The sequence below is a fragment of the Melopsittacus undulatus genome, chromosome 11 (assembly GCF_012275295.1).
Source record: "Melopsittacus undulatus isolate bMelUnd1 chromosome 11, bMelUnd1.mat.Z, whole genome shotgun sequence".
In the NCBI taxonomy this organism is placed as follows: Eukaryota; Metazoa; Chordata; class Aves; order Psittaciformes; family Psittaculidae; genus Melopsittacus; species Melopsittacus undulatus.
In genome coordinates this window covers 3348525-3369183 of record NC_047537.1, presented here as the reverse complement: position 1 = coordinate 3369183, position 20659 = coordinate 3348525, and the positions used below count along the sequence as shown (strand labels likewise).

At 41.4% G+C, this 20659-nt stretch overlaps 1 protein-coding gene across 2 annotated transcripts in view; it reads left to right on the top strand.

Annotated features, from left to right (window-relative positions):
- The window catches only part of MAPKAP1 (MAPK associated protein 1), a 97491-nt gene that overhangs the window by 41206 nt on the left and 35626 nt on the right, over positions 1 to 20659 (top strand). For both annotated transcript variants that reach the window (XM_034067778.1, XM_034067777.1), the window contains exons 5-7: positions 213 to 385; positions 5431 to 5607; positions 12677 to 12786. In XM_034067778.1, coding sequence (XP_033923669.1) covers positions 213 to 385; positions 5431 to 5607; positions 12677 to 12786 — 460 coding nt within the window. The remainder of the gene's footprint in view (positions 1 to 212; positions 386 to 5430; positions 5608 to 12676; positions 12787 to 20659) is intronic.

Genomic DNA, 20659 nt, shown 5'->3' with positions numbered 1-20659 from the left:
ATCATTGCCAAATATTTCATATCCTTTTTACAGATGCATTAAAAGCAATAAAATAATTGGGATTAAACATTCAAGCTTTATCCAGTTCTGAGTTGCAGCAGAGTATTTTAATCTTTCTGTTGAAAAGAATTCCACCCTCCCCACGTTTTGCGTTAGCTCTGTCGTGCATAGTTTTTGGTAATACATTCTAATGAAATATATTTTCTCGACAGGGTCATGTTGGTACAACGGCAACCAAAAAAATTGATGTCTACCTCCCACTGCACACAAGCCAAGACAAACTACAGCCCATGACAGTTGTGACGATAGCAAATGCCAAGGTGCATGACCTGATTGGACTAATATGCTGGCAATATACAAGTGAGGGACGGGAACCAAAACTGAAGTAATGTTCTTTCTTTACTACCTCTTGATCTCTAATTTTCTCCTCTGCAGCCTTTTTGCATAATGAAATGGATTTCCATGTCAATGTTTTCATAGATAAATCTTGGAGAAGCCACCTACGCATTCATCAGTATTTCCTTTTGAGCAGCAAACATGCATCTATATCCATTTCTCTTTCAATTAAACTACTGGGTGCTGTATAATGATAAGCATATGAAACCATGGATCTGTAAATGAATCATAATTTCAAAATTCTCTGTGCAAAAATAGTATAAATCTCATATCTTTTGGTGTCATGGACACATTTTTCATTTTATGTCACATCTATTTTTTGGTAGCATTCTTAATGGCAAAGATGTCAAAATCCGGAACCCATCTGTAACTTCCTCTCTTGTTTGTTCTGGGAGAAGGTACCCAGATTCTGACTGGTTTATCTGCATGATATCAGCTCCTCCTCCAGATTCATAGAGAGAGGAGTCACTGTACTGGGTGACTGTGTATCTTGGAAGTACTGTCAGTGTTCTCCCAAAACCATGGAAGGGATTTTAGCCATAGTGAGTCTGCCTGAAAGCGAGCCAGAATTCTGTCATACAGCTTCAGCATTACTTACTTGCTTTCACCTGTCATTTTGCTGACAGAATGACTTTAATTCATTATACACATGTTAAAATATTTCTGGTTTTCTAGGACTTGCCAGATATAGGGGCTAATGGGGCTTTTCTTTCTAGGTTATCCTGGAGGTATCACTAAAATACACAAATAAGAACCCTAAAACCAAAATAAATACCAGGTTTCTTCAAAAATGAAGAATAGAATTAAATTCTTTAATTCAGATTTTTCAATATCTGAGATTATCTTTGCTTACATCTGCATTGTGAAAGAATTCTGCCCTTAGGTTTTCTGTGTCTAAACAATGGATGAGATTTGCTGTGCTGGGGAACTAGTGTGGTTTAGTAAGAGTTGTTACTTTATGATGATAGGTGACATGGAGTACATAAAGCAGGTACTTCAGAGCCGCGCATCTGAGCACCTTCAGTTTTAAAACAGTTCTGTGAAACACTTCAGGTTTGGCTGGGTCATAGAGCATAAAATAAGGACTTAAAATAGTTTATTATAACAGTGTTAGTGACAGATACTAGTGGGTGACTTTCGTGGTGCAAAGAAGGTGTTAACTGGTTTGGGTTTTTTTTTTCTCTATGAGCCAATTTTCACTTTATTGTTCCTGTTAAAGTTATTAGATTAACTTAAATTCAGTGCCAAAAGGAAAAAATAAAGTTTGCTCTTTCAGCATTTTTCAGAAGTGTTTGAGGGCTCGGTAATCTCTCCTGTTGTAGCTCAGTTGTACAGGAGAAGGAGAGGTGCTGAGAGGTGGCTTGTGCTGCCCTTCTCGAGGATTAGTTGGTTTCTGTCTAGTAGATACAATGCAGAAAAGCAGCCCCACTTGAAAACAGTTTCATGGATGTTGTTGCCTTGGATATTGGATTTCCTTTAGCTCTTCCCAGCACACATATGAGATGTTTCAGAGGTTAAACACTTCACTTGGATTTGTCATGGAGAAGAAATAGAAAATCATTTGCAGATGGTGCCATTTCCTTAATTTCTGTTCATTATATCATAAGTTCAGAAAGTGTCCTTTGTGTGTGATCAGCTTATTTCTTTATGAGTACACCAGCACTAACGTCACTCTTTGGACACGTGTGTATTTTCCAGGAGCACAGCACACCTCAATGGAGTAGAGGTATTCCACGAAACATGGTTGCCAACAGCAAAAGGCAGCAGTGGAAGGAGATGAATTTCACTGCCTGCCTCTAAGGATAAAATGTTATGATGTGTCAGAGAGTGCTCCTGACCAAGGAGGATGTCCCCCGTAATCAAATCTCAGGACAGAAATAATAATATAAATAATGGAGAAATAATATACCTGCAAACAACCTAACAGCAGCAGAGAGTCTTGAGTACAAATGCTCAGAGGAAGGAGCAAAGCCTCAAGATTCCAAGTTCATTTTCTTGTGTAGTTCCTAATTATTTCTCATGTCTCCATCATCCTTTTTTAGCATTGCAGACTGCCAGTCCTGTAGCAAGGATTGACTTAACTGTAAACTGACTCATCGTTTCCAAATAAGGACAGCTTGTGCAGGTTACACATCCTGCATTTGCCATTTGCTCCTGGTTTAGTCAGTTCAGAGTATAAAAAGACAAAATGGGGATCATTGTGACACTGCACTAGAGTACACAGAGTGCTTTGAATCTGATATACAGCGCATGCAGAATGACACATACACCTATTAGTAACCCAGTTTGAGAATGATGAGGAGGTTATAGACTTTGTAATTAAGAGGAACAGCCCCTTTGTCTTTAGGAAAAGAATATATTACTGCCTAATTCTTTTCTCTAAAAGGGAGATGTAAGAGTCTGAAGAGTGAGTACTAACTGACAGCTTTGAGAACATTTTGTATTCAGTTAGGTTGCTTTTTAAATTGTAATTGTATTATATTTGTCTCTCTTCAGTGTCTTGATATGAGGAACCACTGATGGTGTTAGCAACCATGTTTCTGTCCTTTTATGCCTGAACTTTGGTCATGACCCAGTGGACCATTCTCTTGCCATCCCTCTGACAGATGTGCTGCAATGATTCCACCTGCAAAAAATAACTGAAATCTCTTTCTAGGAATAAATAAACAGTGAGATGCAAAATTCATCTTCCTGTTTCTACAAGTTAAGACTGCTTTTACATCTGTCAGTTACTGGGCTTTTACATTCTGTCCAAGCAAACTTGGGTTCTCAAGTCTTTGAACCTTGTAATTTGAAGTCTAATGTTCAGGACTTCGATCTCATCCTGATGGAGGTTCAAAATGCTGAGTTGTTTTATCCGTTGGGCTTGGTTTTTCAACAGATTGCGACTTAATCTGTGCTAATGTTCAGGAACCCACTCCAGGTTTGAAGACATTGGTAACCCCTTTAATTTAATGGTTATTGAATATTTTCAGTATAATTGGTGGAAGATAAGTTGTCACCACTGCCTTTTTTTGGCACTTGGATTGCTTTGAGCCTCACTGAATCTGTTCTGTTGCCTGCATGTCTATATGTTCCTCCAGCCTTAATGAGAATTATGCAAATGCATCAAGTACCAAATGAAAATGTTAACTTTATTTATACAGTGCTCACCAGGCTGCACATAAGAGAAGTCTGTCAGATGAGTAAGTTAGAAAATCGGTGGTGTAAGGCACACCATCCTGGCTTCTTACAAGGGTATGCAGGGACAGGATGAGGGGGAATGGCTTTAAACTGAAAGAGGGAGATTGAGATGAGCTCTTAGGCAGAAGCTCTTCCCTGTGAGGGTGCTGAGGCGCTGGCACAGGGTGCCCAGAGAAGCTGTGGCTGCCCCATCCCTGGCAGTGCTCAAGGGCAGGTTGGACACAGGGGCTTGGAGCAGCTGCTCCAGTGGAAGGGGTCCCTGCCCATGGCAGGAATTGGATGACCTTTAAGGTCCCTTCCCACCCAAACCATCCTGGGGTTCTGATTTGTAGAAATTTAAATAGAAAAGAGAAGGACCCGAAAATGATGCCAGGCATTTCTCATTACGTAAGCAAGATCAACCGTATCTACGTTACTCACAGCCTCTTTATTGAGCTTGTTCCTAAAAAGACTGGCAACACTGCAAACCACGCAGCATCCTGGCTGCAGGCTTTCCCTGGAGCTGGCTGAATTCTCCTCCCAGCACTACCTTTCACCAGCTTCCCTGAAAGTTCCTTAGCACTCCTGAAGAAGTTAACAATTAATTCTACAGCAATGTTCTAGTTCTTCATAACAGTCCAGAGACTCATAGAAATTTCTTTAGTAATATTGCAGAATTTTCCAAATTCAGAGGCAAACATTGCTGGATTACCTTTTTGATAGCAAATCCACAGCTCATATTAATAGTAATGCATCATTAATACCTATTTTATATAATAAATGTCTTAGTCATAACAAAGTGCATCTCGATCACCTGGCCTAAGCACTCTCAATAAAGCACAGTTGCAACCAAAGGTTTGTGAATTAATTGAGAAAATTGCAAATCAGGTAGTCAGTGAAATAATTCATTGTCACATCCAATCAATAAACTTTGTAAATCAACTCATTTAATTCAAAAAATGATCTATATAGATCAAGCGACCAATTAAACAATTAGCATACACTTTGCAATTCATTAATTTAAGCATCAATCATGCAATTAAAACTCCAAATTTAAACGGCAGAGTTTAGAAACACACTGCCACGTGATCCTTCAGGCTGTACTTCAGGTTGTGGGAAATGACTGCATGCTGGCGGATTTATGGTAAGAAGGAATACTTATTTTCAGGTCAATAACTTAAATAGTAACACTTGAAATAGATTTTAATGTTAAGGAAATACGATTAATACCTGTTTGGAAGGTGTCGATGGTTATTTCCTGATGGGCTTTGTTCTGTGGAAGGAAAGAGGCTTAGATTTTTCTTTCCTATTTTCTTCAGTGTATCTGTTCAAAACTCTCTTGTTTAGCTCTTCTTATCAGTCTATACTAATTTTGAAGTGACTGGACTTCTTAGATGTTTAGCAGAGGTAGCTGTTCTACTAATCAGCTTCTTCACAGTTACTTGATCTGTGAAAAAACAAACACTGCTTGATTGCCTTTAATTCTGCAATGTAATGGGCATATAAGTAAATAAATTATCACAAATGGGGAACTATTACTTCCAGCTTTATGAAGTCATGGAACTTTTATAGACTTCAGTATATTTTAATCACTGTCAGTATTTTGGTTGCAGTTCAGTTAATTATGAAGTAAGAGTCAGTGCTTTACACTGAGGTTTGGGAGGAGGTTCTGTTACCACATGGGTATGATAACAAGATATGTTTGGGACATGTTTATGTGCATGCCATCGGTGGCTTTTCAGTGTATTGCTCCTGTAGCACGCGTGTCTGCCGATTTGTTACCTGCAGCCTTTAGTGACTGATACAGATGGGCTGAATGGAATTAGGTTTCTAGCATCCCTCCTGAATAAACTTCACTTGTCTTTGTTTCAGCGACAACGTCAATGCCTACTGTCTCCATATTGCCGAGGATGACGGCGAGGTTGACACGGATTTTCCACCCTTGGATTCCAATGAGCCCATTCACAAGTTTGGCTTCAGCACTCTGGCGCTGGTTGAAAAGTACTCTTCCCCTGGCCTGGCAGCCAAACAGTCGCTCTTTGTGCGCATGTGAGTATGGGTGCGAACGTTCTCCATCACTGGGAAACAGCAGTGGGTCCTTCTTTGCTATTCTTCATGTGAATTTAACACAGTTGAAGGGCACGTGTATTCCTGGTTCTCTGCAGGCAGTACCATGGTCTGCATTCTGTCTTGAGGCAGGTAGAAAAGTAACTGCTGGTGGCAGCAACTGGGCCGAGCCTTCGAGAAGAGAAGAGAAGCAGCCCTTCTGCATATGATTGGTGGAGAACATTGAACTGTTGCACTCCTGCTAGTAAATATTTGGAGTTCACACAAAGTCTGAACACATAATCTTCATTTTGCTCCGGCCATGCTGCTTATGAAATGAAGCAGCCCTGCTAGTTGTATCACAAGGTCCACTTTCGGTTTGTGCAGGTTCCAGTCACACAGTTGAGCCAGTGAATAGGCTTTTTTGCCTGTGGCATTGCAGAATATTTAGTTCCTTCCACCTGACAGAAGAATGCTGAGTGTTTAATCTGAAAGAGGAAGCATCTCTTTCACTTGCATGCATTTCTGTAGAGTCAGAGGATTTGACTTGGCTATGGATTTCATTTTTTTAATTCTGTGATCCTATGATTGTTTTATCTTCAAGATAATCCTGCATTTTTGGTATCCCCAGAAAAACACCAGGAGGTATATAGAAAATCCTGTTCTAATTCCATGCAGTCAAAAAGGATCACAAGTGTTCACTGCAGGTAGACCAGCTAAGAAGCCTGTTCCTTAGAAGATTCTCATTTGTTGATGATATCTCATCTGCAAAAGTTCCCCTTTCATTCTCAACTGCCTCCTACCTACATCCCATGTGCACAGTGCATAAATAGGGATTGGTATTTAACTGCAGTGAACACGTGTCATCTCAGGTTTTGGACGTAAGCTTGGAGGAGAAATCAGTGTTCCCATGTGGAGTCTAGACTCCTCAGCAGCATCCTAGCCTGGACTGCAGTTCTCCGATTGGTGCTTGTATCAGGTTTCAGGTCCAGCTGCAAATCCTGCAGACGAGAGATGAAATCTTTTGCTTTAGCATAATCTGTGCTCATGTGAGGACTTTGAATATGTTAATTTGAAATTGCTTGTACTTCCCGTCCATGTAGTTACTTGTAAGGATTTAGATTTACATTAGAATTTTTAATGAGTCCCCTAGATTAGAGGAATATTTGAGCATCTCTTGATCAAGGGACTGTTACTACTGTGAGTTTAAACGTATGTGCTGCCTATTTTTGTAGGGATTCGTTGTAAATTCTACATCTTCTTCCCTGTCACCCTACCACTGCATGTAATTGTGGGTTTGTATTTTACATCTCTTTTTTTTACCTCCTCATGCCGAAGTATTTCAGCTGCTGCTGTGTCAGGCTTGTGACTTGTAATGTTTATTAATATTGAATCACTGTTGAGAAAGGTTGATGCTTCTGAGAAGCTTCATGGTGAAACATGGTGTTTGATTTCAGATCTCACCACCCTGCATATTGGATATATTTCCCGGTGTTGTGCAGTTACGGAGCTGACAGTTATGGAACCTCGCCAGGGACCCCGTTTCAGCAGGACATGTTTGAGCAGAAACAGTTTGCAGAACTTTATACACTTAAACTCCTGCCAAGGCAAACTCTTAGCCACTTGAGTTGGTTATAAATACCCAGTGGTGGTGGTTAGAAGTAGCCCACAGTGTATTTTATATTCTGAGCTGAATGTGAATGTCTTTGTGGCTATATAGAGTAGTAAATAATTGAGTTTGATTAGGGAGAGGGACCTCATTATCCCCCCACCTGTGCCCAGCTGGTAGGGGAGGGTCGAAATGAAGCCATTAGCTGTCTCTCTTACTGGCATCTCAAAGAGCTCAAATACATCTGTGTCTTATTTTCTTTTCTGGCACAATCAGTCGAGGAAGCTAAGCAGGCATGACCGAATTTGGCAAGTTCCAAGGACTCTGGCAAAGTTACACAAGGAGAAGACGGAGGGCAGTCATTCTGGCTTCTAACTGCCCATTAGTCTAGCGAGTTACATTTTTGGAAACTGTCTGTTGTGGAAAGCAGTACTTTGTCCAATGTCAAACACGGCACTCACAAACAGCCCTCTTTGATGTCGAGAAGGATTTGTCAGGAGGAGTCAAACAAAGCACCACATTCATGTAAATGCAGACTCCTTGAGATGATGAAGTAATACCTGAAAGATTCTGAGCAAGGTAGCTTAAAATAAATCTATACTATCATTAGGGCTTTTTCCCTTGGAAATTTTATTATCGCAACTTGATGTATATGATCTAATGGTGTATCTAGGAGTTGCGGTTCAGCTGCCAGTTGGCACACAGATGAAATTTGCATACAGTTCCTCTGCTCTGTTTTCCTCTGGTTTGATATTGTGTTTATGTTGCTTTGACTGTTATATATGTATTTTTCAAAGCAGCACTTCTGTTATACCTGATAGATTAAGGTTGAAAGAGTTTTAAAACACCAGGCTTTCATCGTACATCTGCAAATTCAGTTCAGTGCTTCGAAGCGTGCTTTTCACCTAGATTACAGAAGCACTCCCCAAAAGGCCCATTATCAGTTTTTTCATGGGTGTAGGTAATCTACGAAGTACATTCTAGAATAGTTACGCAATACAAATTTCAGAAGGTTATGTAGGTACCAAAGTTCAGAAGGTAGGAAGGACCCCAAGAAAGGAGTTGGAGCAGGAAGTGGGCTTCTAGATACCTAATGATAGCTTCCAGCAGTGTCAAAACAGAGCCGGTTAAAGCACATAAAGTTATCCAAGGCTAACCTGAGATGCACTAAAGCAAGATCATTTAGGTTCAGGATAAAAACTTTGGCTAGCATAGTTCCTGTGGTTAATATCACTGTGCACTTTATCTTAGAAATCACCCAGCATAAGTTCAGTACATTGCATCAACTGGGATTTTTGGTCTTAACTTTGACTTTGTACTGATCAAGTGGAAAGCGTTATTAGTCATCCCCAGGCACTTTCAACCATGCCAGGCATCTTTTGCAGCAAGCTTTAAGGGCTATAATTTCCATTTCAGTGTTAAAAAAACAGTTAAAAACTAAGAAAACCGCTCCAGATTGGAAATGCAGCGTTTGGAAAAGTTTGTTTCCCAGTTCAGAACAGAAACCTTTTGTCCTTTCAGCATTGGGCTTTTATTTTGTCGCACAAACAGAGCCCATGGAGAGGACACTGCTGTTTCCATGCCACCTATGAGCACTTTCCCCCCCAGGGCAGCATCTCTGTGTCAGCCCACCGAAGCTCTTGCCTCTTGTGTTGTTTTCTTTTTCCTCTTCTGAACCTTGCCACCCTGGCTCCAGCACTGAGGCTGTAAAAGAAGATGGAAAGCCAAGTTACCGCAGAATGATCACTATCATTAACATTCACGGGTGGTTCACTTATCATTCCTGACTGCACAGACATGGCAGCCGTTATGAAACGTCCACAGGTGTAGCACGATGATACATATTACATTGTGCCACAATGGATTTATGTATTCTGTAACAAAAGAAAAGTGTAATGAAAAAATACAGAAGGTAATCCTTTATTCCTCCACTGCACAATTTATCAGTAATGCCTGTGGATGATAAGTGCCAGGGATTTCCTTTGCTTGATTTAACCTTGTCACCCAGGTATGTTTTTGCAAAATGACAGAAAATACAAGCTAAGGAATTTCTTTGGCTTCCAATCTGTAAGCAGCAGTTTTAATTGATTGAATAGCCTCTGCTTGTCTGTCCCGTTTCCTAGGGTGTTAACTTACAATAAAGGTATCACACATTAGCAGGGTAAGCTAAAACATGCCATTCATAATTCTAATAAAGGAATGGAATGGAAACATGTCATTCATAATCGTAATGAAGGAATGCTGGAATTAGGTTGAGTGGAGACAGTTCATGCACATTATGGGTGCAGAGTGTAGCTGGGAGGCTGCCTAGGTGAGGTGGGGATGTATTGCTTCCTCAAGAGCCTCACTGTGCTGTTTCCATGTGAAGGCTGGTCACGGTAGATTGATGATGTTTGAGGTGATCCAGTGTAGAGGGTGGTTCCAAGACTCCCTGTCTGTTTGATAGGAGATGGTGTGGGGCTTCTCCTCCACGGCAGTGCAGGAAACGGGCTCTGACACCTTGGCCTGACCCCAGGATGATGGCAGAATCCCTTTGGTCTGGGCTTAAATCCACCCTTGGCTCAGATTTGTGAGTTTACTGAGTGCTAAAATGTCATTATTGAGGTTCTGTGGTGTATTGTTAGAGAAAACCAGGGCTGCATGCCTGGTGAGCCAGAGCAAAGGGAGGGAGAATCGTGTGTCTGAACTGAGACGGGCATTTCAGATCCTCTGGCTCTGCTCCAGAGCAAATATCCAAAAGTTTACGAATGCAGGGTGAGCTTTACATCTCGGTGCTCTTGCCAAGGTCTCGCTTACTGGATAACACACTAAATATAGTAAAACACAGAGGTTTTTCTTATTTTGCTTTGATCAGTAAAGTAAACTTTTAAAGATTGTTCTGGGATGAGATCCAGCTTCTGAGGCAAAGAATGGCCAAGGCTCAGGCATGAGTTAGTAATAGAGTGTCAGGAAAATGAGTCTGACAGTTCTCAGGCCAGCTGCTCGATAGACAGAACTGACCAAGTTGGGATGGCCACAACATGAACGGGATCAACAGCAGCATGTGCTCTTTAGCACCTGGAGTGTCAGGAATCAAAAGACAATCTTCCATTTACGGGAGGTTCCAGATACATGTTGGTATCTGGAGCTGGGTCAGCCATGGTTGGTCACCATCGGGCATGAAGTGGGGCTGGTCGTGGTGTCAGCTGCAGGCCCTGTATTTTATTTCCCTGTATTTTAGTTGCAGTTGTCTGGAAACCTTTCTGTATTGCAGAGCAGTTTACAAGTTACCTGAAGGTACCGGATGTCTTTTGAACCAGTCGTTCTGGTGGCTGGGGCAGTGTATAAGGCTTTTCTTGTAGCGCTTCATTGACAAATGTCATGTTACTTAAATCAAAGCACAAAGGTAGTTTCTTTTTGTAACTATAGTCTGGCTGTTTAAGAGGTTTTTCACTTTAAAATGTCCTCAGCAGGTCAATTTGGGCCAGTGCTGTAATGATTTTGGGAAGTGAGGTGGATGCCCAGGCAACTGCAGGGTAGCGGAAGGACACTGTGTGGTGCTTGTGCAAGTTATCCAGCTCCAAGGCAGCTTAAGGGAAGGTTTGCTCATCACTGAAGAGTTGAGGAAGGTCTCTGCTCACTGTATGGCATTAGTCAAACCCCTGAGACACGGCTGTTCTGAGGATGGTAATCTCACCACTGCAGACATGGATGGTACTCCCTCATGTGGAGCAGTGGGCTCAGTTGTGCTTGTTCCATATGAAGCACATAGCAGAAATAGAGAGGGAAACAGTAGATGCATGAAAACATTGGGAATATTTGGTTTGAAGATGAGTAAGATAGAGTTATAAATATTACATGGTCTAGAGAACATAAATTTGGGGCTTTTGGGCAGTTTTATTTTGCCAAGAACAAAGGGAAATGAGAATGAAATTCAGATGAGTCTCACTCACAAGTGATGGGAAGGAAGGCACTGTTTTATGCTAGTAGCTTGTGGGACTGTCTGCTGTGGGGTGTGAGGAGCCTGGAGGTGAGCTGCCCAAGGAGCTGGGGATGCTCTGAAAACAGACCCATCTGATACAATAATCAGGTGGCAGGTTTTATTTGTAATGCATAAATGACCACCCTGTGGATTTCTTGACTGTCTCCAGCCACTGGGCAGATGATGTTGAGTTGGAAATCTTGGTGGGGTAGATAAGGTAGCTCTGCCCTGGGAGCAGGGTAAAATGGGGCAGTGTGTGCCTGTGGTTCTGCTACCCATGAGAACAACACAAGTGAACTGCAGGACAGCAAGGTGGTGGCCAGCATGTGCCCAGTCAGGGAGCTCACTGGCCACCGTGTATGCCCTGCAGCCAGGGGACGTGTTAATGTATGGCAAAGGCTTAGAGATGTCATTTATTCATCTAGGCTGTGTCACAGCATGGGCTGGGGATGCCACAGCTGAACTCCAACTTGTATTCCCAGTGTTTGTGTCTTAAAGTGACATGTAATATGCTCGTGTTTTTAATGATGTTATTGTGTTGCTTGGATTGCTTTTGACTGCCAGTTGCTTTTAAAAAATATTCCAGCTGTGATATTCATACAGAGCTCTACTCCCTGATTAAAATTCCTCGTTGCCAGATACAAAGCTCCTCCTCCTGTCTAAATAGCTTTGCAAACCAGGTTTTTTCCATGCAGTGCAAATCTCTCCCTGTGGGTGCCTAGCAGCTCTCTGACTGCCGTGCTAACTGTCTGCAGTGACATCTACTGACATGAGCAGAGATTGACTGCAAGGTCTAAGGGGCAAAATTTACTGATATATTAATCCAGTGTCTCTTCCATTATATTGTCACCTTCTCTGCTTTCCCAGTGATACCACTTTTGGTGTTTTCCTGGTGGTATCATCCATAGCCATTCCTGTGGCATTGGCTATGTTTCCCCAAGGTCTGGACTCTCCTGCAGGCAATGGCTAGGATTTTGTTCTGCAATGTACACAAAAAATAAGTCCAGAGAAAGCACATTACTTAGTTTGCAATAATGCTGTACATTAGTAGTGCTGCAGAGCTGCTGTTAATTCTCTGAGTGTTGTTTTTCCACTTCTTAATGATTTGTCACGTCTGCCATTGGGACTTGTATGACAATGACATTGCAAACTGTTTCTCCTGTATGCACTGAGGAATGCCTAACAGGTACTTAATAATGAGGAGCTGAGGAGCTCTGCAGGTGCATTTGCTCATTTTTCTTTTTTAATGATGAGCACAAAATGATCAAAAATAAAGATAAATTACGAAAATCCTTACACACCTTGATTCTCAACACATTTCCTCCACTTCTGCCTCTGCCTTTCAAAGGGACTTTGCTTAGTTTCTCCTTTTAACTCACTTCTATAGCACAACTTGGTGAATTGTTGTGCCTAACAAATCCTCTGCTTGAAACTAATGAAAATTGCAGTGAGCTGCCTGATGATGATGATTTTGTAAAAATGCATGTGCATCTGTCTTGCAGAAATGCTGCTCATGGATTCTCACTTATTCAGGTGGACAGTATGAAGGTCACCATGAAGGATATCTTACAAAAGGCCTTAAAGAGAAGGAAGGGATCACAGAGAGGCTCAGGTGGGTTGTTTATCCTATTTTCTAGAGGGTAGGGTGTTTTTCCATGAGCATATTTTATGTATCTTTCTAATGGTTGTGAAAGATGCTCAGGTGTTTTCAGCTGGTATTGTGATTTTCAGCACCTCTCTGAAGCAGTTCTATGCCCAGGTTTGTGTACTAGATGTTGGCAAAATGCAGACAGTGGAGGAGCTGCATAATGTTTGCTGCAGAGCAGTATATCCATTACTGCAAATATTTATTTATGATAACAAAGCCATTTGCATTCAAGTCCAGCTAGCGGTAGTTTGAGATGATGGGTGGAAGTACAGTGAGACCAGTCTGTGATGGAATTTGTGTATGCTTTTAATTTATGTAAGCAAATGATGCTTAGTATGATTTTAAATAATTTAAAGGATTCCTCGTTACTTGCAGAGAAAGAGAAAAATTTACTTTCTGTGATGTTGTCAAAATTATTATAGATAAGACTTTCCAGTGTTTTAAAAAATAAAATTTACTGTGCTTGCATTTATATTTTAGAGCAATGCTTTACCCGGGTGTAAATGTGCATTCACATATATGTTAGTGTATATATATTTCAAAAGTATAAGGCTGAGAGATCTTTCCAGCAACAAGAAATAATTACTGTGAGAAATTGCATCGAGTCTTGTCACGCAACAAAGGAACTTTAATATAAACCTATCTATATACTAGGGAAAGATAAGGATCTTGTCTTTGCAAATGAATGAAACCTCCTTATATGCCCTTAGTTTTAACTATGGGAAAAGAAAATAAACCCTGTTCTTAGAAGAAGTAGCTCGGCGCAGTTTTTAAACGAGTATATAATCTGTCATGGATTTAATTAGCTATCTTCAGATGAGAGCTGAAGTTTTAATAAAAGTTAGAAGAGATAACACAGTGAAGGACACGGATGAGCTGTCTCAAGGCCATATTCCAAGGGAACGATAAGAGCTGTAAAAAATGGCAGAGGAGAGCAATTGAATGAAGCAATGAAAATCTGATTCTCGTAAAGGAAAAAAAAAGGAAGGGAAAGAAAGGGGGGGTGGAGAAGAGAGCTGCTGGTCGGGTGTTGTGGATGAGACCCGCCAGCGTCTGCAGCAATTTGGCCACTGGCCAGGAGTCATTGTTCACCCTCGGCTGTGGCGGCTCGGTCCAGATGTGCCAACTGCACGTTTCGGCTTTTGCCAGCTGACTGCGCCGTTTGATAACCAGCTCTCTGGATGCCCATCACTGGCCGCAGAGATAGAATTAAATGATGATGATCTTCCCACAAGTTGGGAGAGGAAACAATGCATATAAATCTTGATTTCATCTCAGCGTGAGAAGTCTTTATCCATCATCACTCATAATGAACAAGTCGTTAGCTGCGATGAATGGTGTTCTGGTTTTTTCAAACACCTCTTTTGTTCACTTTTTTGGGTGACTTTTATTTATTTCCTGGGGTCAGATTTCCCTTCCCTGAAGGGAGGTGGCTAAAGGCTTCACTTAGCTCAGTCTTTAAACTACTTTCCTCCTTTGTGTAACAGATGTTTTACTCTTTGTCCATTTGACATTTGTTTTTGCTTTTATTTTGTTACTTCTGCTCAGTAGTTTAGAAATGGAATGGACCTGTCATTTACTGCTTCAGCTAATACTTAATTTGTTTCTACTGTTTTGGCACTCCTGCTCAAAAGCCTTTGTAGTAACAGGGTATATGTGCATGTATATATCATTTGGGGCTTTTTTAATTAAATCAGCAATCATTTGAGGTTGGAACAAGATGATCTTTAAGGTCTCTTCCAAACCACTCTATGATTCTCTGATACAGATTTCCCTTTTATAAATTATCCATGTGACATCTTACCTCTTTGAGATCTGACTGTCATCCCTGCTGTGGATATAACCACAGCAGAAGTCACAACTAAGAGCATACTGGTTGCTTGTAGGTCTGTTTGCTCCTGTACTTGTAACTGGATTCCTTGAAATAGTCAGTGTTGCAGGTTTCAGTTTAAGCTTGTGTACAGCTGCACCCAGAATTAGGTCCTGCAATTGTAAGCTTCACGAATTGGAGTCACTGCAAGAAGAGTGAAAGGTTTCTGCTTGAATTCCCACATTACTGAATTTCATAAGTGAAATGTTTTATTATTGTTGTAGTTTAAATGTTGGTGAGGACTCATAATGCTTTATTGTCATGTAAGACTGTCACACGGGTGAAGGGACTTCTCAGTTTAGCTATTTATGTATTAAATTGGTAAATCAGAAATTGAACTTTTTCATCCAAAACACCCCTTATTCACAATTACTTACCTTATGCAGACTGCGATTCATCAGATTGCAGACTTTGGGGGAGTTTGGAGGGTCTTGTCTATCATCTTTAAAACAGCAGAAATCACGGCTGTCTGCACAGAGGGATCCTCTTGCTTGCGCTTCCCCCTGGATCCGAATCCAGCCTTTCCCAGCCCCCTTCTGCTGCCGACAGCAGGGTGGATGGAAATGCTGCCTGTGCTAAAGGATGGTTAAAACTCAGGATGCCACCACAGTGAGCATGGACAAGCTAGGACAGGAGTAGAAAAAGATTTGGGCATTGCTTTTCATCCACCACCAGATTCCTCATATTTGGATGGATATGCCTCCTGCTTTCACTGGGAGATGCACTGATAAATGGAATTTAAGATCAGACCATTAGCACAGTACAGTCCTGTGCTGTTGGAGTTCAAGTCATTATTAAGCAGTGGATTAGGATGTCAAAGTTGTGAATAAAAGATAAGACATAATTTAGGAAAAGGGTTTCTTCTCATTCAGCAAAGCTTCCTTTCAACTTGATTGTTCTGGTTTTTAAAAAGAACTAACCAAAGTAGAGCTAACGTGTTTATTTAGAGCTTTCTTAGTAGTTTAATAAAACAGAAATGCCTACAAACCTTCCTGCACATTTTCAGTGTGCCTCCAGACCAGTCCTCACAGGGCAAATGAATTCATTACATTTACAGCTGATGCTGTTTTCAGGTACTTGTATAAGAAATTGCTTTGTGACCGACTTTCACCTGACAGTTTTCAATTTGGTCCCATGTTTGTAGGAAAATGCAAACCTTGGTTGGCTGTTTTGGGTGAGGAGGACATTGAAGAACTTCAGTTGTGTAGTCAGGAAGGGTATGTTCCAGTGTGACTACAGCTGAAATACTAGACTAGTTTTGTATAATTATGTTATCCAGGCAGTAGCCTGCAGTTCACAAGTAGGTTTTCCAACAAGCAGTTGAGTTGCAGGTCCCTAAAAATCCATCCTCCTCAGTCACCTCTGTGACTTGATAACCTTGTCAGCCTTTCCATTTTTGACTTCTGTTTAAAACTGCATGAAATTAAAGGAAATGATATTCGGAGACTTCATAGCAGCCTTCCAGTATCTGAAGGGGGGTTTTAGGGATGCTGGGGAGGAACTTTTCATTAGGGACTGTAGTGATAGGACAAGGGGTAATGGGTTAAAACTTAAACAAGGGAAGTTTAGATTGGATATAAGGAAGAAATTCTTTACTGTTAGGGTGGTGAGGCACTGGAATGGGTTGCCCAGGGAAGCTGTGAATGCTCCATCCCTGGCGGTGTTCAAGGCCAGGTTGGATAGAGCCTTGGGTGATATGGTTTAGTGTGAGGTGTCCCTGCCCATGGCAGGGGGGTTGGAACTTGATGATCTTATGGTCCTTTCTAACCCTAACTATTCTATGTTTCTATCTCGAGTTAGATTATTATGTTGACCTGTCCCACCACAGGTAGCAGCAGCAGGGGATTCATGGGAATACTGAATCATCTCTTGCCACATGCCCAAATAACCAACTGGAAGAGGTACATGGGAATGGCTGAAGTTAGGAAAAGCCTGTTAGAGCCAGTCAGTTCTACATACTGGAGGGGACAGATCTGCAGAGGAAATTGTTGAGGCAGATGTTTAATTAGTTGGAGTCAGGCTGGATAAATCAGGATAGGAACTGTCTATGCAGATATGCTGATGTGCCTTCCTTTTCTCTGCACTGGTTTCATTGTCTTTAAAAACTAACTGTTCTTTTTGCTTGGGAAAGAGGCAGCAGAAACAGTCATATAACCTCTCTGTTATTGTAATGGATTCCCTTGTGTACACTCATAAAATAGAAAATGTAATTGATGTTTTCTTATGGTAATGAAAAATAACTAAGTAGAATACTTTATCATCCATTTGTTTAACCTATTGTGAGCTCAGCAGCATGTATTGCACATGCATATTTTACGTGAGAGCTGGAAATGAAACACTCCTGGTTGTGGAATGAGCTCCCAGAGGACACTGGTCTAATCCAGCAACAGACCACCTTGAGGGAGGCTCGGGGACATCCCTCATGCCAAGTGTGTTTTCTCAGCATAGGCAGAATGGGGGAGAAAGAGACTAAGGATACGGTGATATCCTGGCCATGGCAGCAAAGAGGGGGAAGCTGAAAGCTCCCTTCAGTGCTGCAGAGCCTGTGCTGTGTGTGTCACGTTGGCCTGGTCAATGCTGAGGTGCTGGGGTTAAGGCCCTGTGGAGAGCTCGATATCCACAGATGGTTTAAGGATTGGTATGTCTATACCATTGCCATGTCTAGGTCTCTTTGAGGATGTTTCCTGAGGATCCTTGAGGATCTCATTGAGGAACAGTGTGAGCACTCCAGCAGCTGATGGTTTAAATATAAAACTGGTCGGCAGTGTGGCAGATCTACAGAAAGGGAGTCACATGCTTGGAATCATGAGCATAGGAACTTCTTGTTCTTCCTGAGTGTATCAGGGAAAATGCCAGACATGGTGCTGTCTGGGTTTTGGACGGATATAATAAGGGAGTCTTGAAAAGCTTTTTTAGAAGGTGAGATTTGGGTGGTTTAGTCCTTGGTGTAATTCTCCTCCCTAGAAATCAGTGAGAGGCTTAATATTAGCTTCTAAAAAAGGTAGATATTAGAGATGCTTTTAAATCCCACGCTTATGCATTGCAGAGGAAGTTTTGTAGGTCACACAGATCATGTTGTGTAACTGTAAAATACCATTGTCAGTATAACTTGATTTGCTTTACCATTGAATGATTTTCCTATACAGTCAAGCTCGTGTGTATTTCTACCAGCCTTACTTTTACCAGGACTTGCATATTGCTCAGCCTTGGAATTTAGGTTGTGGTATAGATGTACATTTTAAATCCTACTTTTTAGGAAGACTTTCAGTTGGACCAAGGGAAGCACAGATGAAGTGCAGAGTGCCTTATGTTCAGACACCACAGCACGGCTGAGCCTGGGTCTGACAGCATCCCACAATGTGCAGCAGGCAAGTTGATCTTATCAGGCTTTTTATATCTGCACTAAAGCCCGCATTCAATATTTTCTATAAAATATGCTTGCATGGCTTACAGTGTTAAGAACATAAGAAAGATGATGACTTCATTCTTGATACTTTGTGTATCTTGATGCCATGATGATTCTCAAGTCAAATATGTGCAGGAACGACATACACACTTGAAAGTTATCTTCCTCGCCTTTGAGCTATCTCATTCCCTTTGCTCTTCAGCAAATACATTCCCTGGGATGCCAGCTGCCTTTTCCTCCAGAGCTTGACTGAACGGACTATTAATACTAATATAAAGTAAATAAGAATGCAGAGGGAATGTGTACAGAGGCTTTGTTTTCAAACAAATTAGGCATTGATGTCAGTATATGAAAACTGAATGTGCTTTGAAGGAAATTAGAGACAAAACTAAACAGTGTAAAATGCTGAAATGTTAGAATGATCCCGACTGTTTCTGGTCCATGTCAGCCTCTCTTCATTTGGAATTTCTTGTGAACAGAGAAGCCTTGTCTGATTAATCTTGTCTGATTTTAAGGAGGAATTCTTTGCAGGGTGAACATGCTACGGATGGTTATTTAATAGCTGCTTCAAACTGCAAACGTCCATGGGCCAGAAACACTCAGTCCTTTTAAGAACAAAATGCTATACAAGTTTAATTGTTATAAACAATACCTTCTGCCAACATTTCTCAGACATGACCTGTATTTTCCATAGGTTAGAGTGAGTTATTAACTTAGTATTCTGTTCAGCTTGGAGAGAGACTAATACTTTTCCTATAAATGAAAACAGCTGCTTTACAATAACATTCAAGTCCCTAACAGCTGTCAACCAGTGCTTTTTGCATTCTTTAAAATGTGTAAAGTGACCAAAAATAGTCTAAAATAATCTTACTAGCCTGGATACGTGTATTATCTCACTGCCACAGGAAGCTGAATAATAAGGAGAGAGAGAAATCCAAGAAACAGGAATAGGACCTAAAAATAAGTCTCCATATCATGTTTTAGTCTATACGACAGAATCAAAGCTGCACAGGCCACTTAAAATAATCTGTTTCTCCACCAGGTAACGCAGAGCAGGATCTCTTACAAAAGCATGTTTTGTAATGGTGTATGATTCCTGAGTTTTGGTTTTGTTCACACAGAGCTGTTAAGTTATCCTTCAGAACCTGGAGAACAGAAGCTCAAAATAAAGAGAGCGGCATGAGGCTCATCTTCCATTCGGAAAGCAGCCAGGGAACAGAGATCTGAGTTTTGTATGAAAATTCACTTTCCAACAAAACAGTCTCAGCACCACTTTTAACTTCGAATCCCTCAAACATGCTTTCTGAAACTGTTTATAAACACATTTTACCCAAAACTTAACACAGGACAAAAGCACAGACAGCATTGCAAAGATGCTGCTTGAGTGAAAACCCACTTACTGTCAAGCACCCTGCCAGGCCCACGGGAAATCATGTGGATGCTGCAATGCTGACAGTTTTCGTTTAAACCTGTCCCACAATTTTCCTGTTCCTGGAGTATCTCAGCAGATATGTTTGTAAATACTTGGTCTTGCTGCTGTGGTGCCGGATTTCATTTGTCTTGCTCCTGTCTCCCACACACGCAAAGGAGAGCTGGCGTTCCCAAAGTGCCAGGAATGGGCACAGTGGCTCCAGAGAGTGGGTCTGGATCCTATGTGAGCCTGTGCTCTGAGCTCAGGGCAGGGGGTCCTAGAGCAGCCACCCTTTGGAGCAGGGGTGGTGGTTCTCCTTTCCAAGCAGGTGCTTGCGTATGGCAGGAGAACACAAAGCAAGGGGCAAAGTGTTAATTTTTGGGCATCTTTTGGATGGTGCCTACTCTCCCAGTTCATTGTGGGAGTTATCAGGGTGTTGGAAAGTGGAGGAGAGGAGGAACTGATGGGCTGTGTTCAGGCCAGGCAAGACCCGTTCACTCAAAGGCCTCCTGACATGTGCCAGTGTGCTGCTGGGTTGGGGCTGGGGTGACTGCTCTTACTGCAGGAGGAGCTGTAGGTCTTGCTTGGGGTTTTGCTTCCTCATCCCCACTGGTAGGCAGAGGAATGGGACAAAAAGCAATGGCTGAAAAGGGGGGATATGTCTGTATTTGTATTACATATATATATATTAATTTATATCTATAAAAAAGGATAACTAGGAAGATAAAGTATGTAAAACCACAGCCCTGTGATTTAAGCGTTTTTCAGACATGAACCACAATTAGAATAAACTGCCATTAAAGTTTGATACTGTCATTGCGTGACGGTAACTGAGGAGTTTAAATTTAAAAGTAAATATGTTAGAGTAGGCGATGCATATGTTTGCTCTGACTCTTCAAGAGATGGAAGCCCCAGCATCTGTGACAGTGAAAAGCCAATTAATTTGTATTTCCTTGTGTTTACATGCATGCTTTTCTGCTTAATGGTAGTTTTGAGTTTCTCTGGCTTTCAGTGCTTTGTTTTGGATAATTATAGCATCCCTGCAGAGTCTTGCAACCCAGTTATTGAGTGGCTTTACCTGGAGATGCTTCAGAAATCCTGGTTTTCCTTGCATTAAGCTAATCTCCTTACATTAGCAAGATTTAAGTTG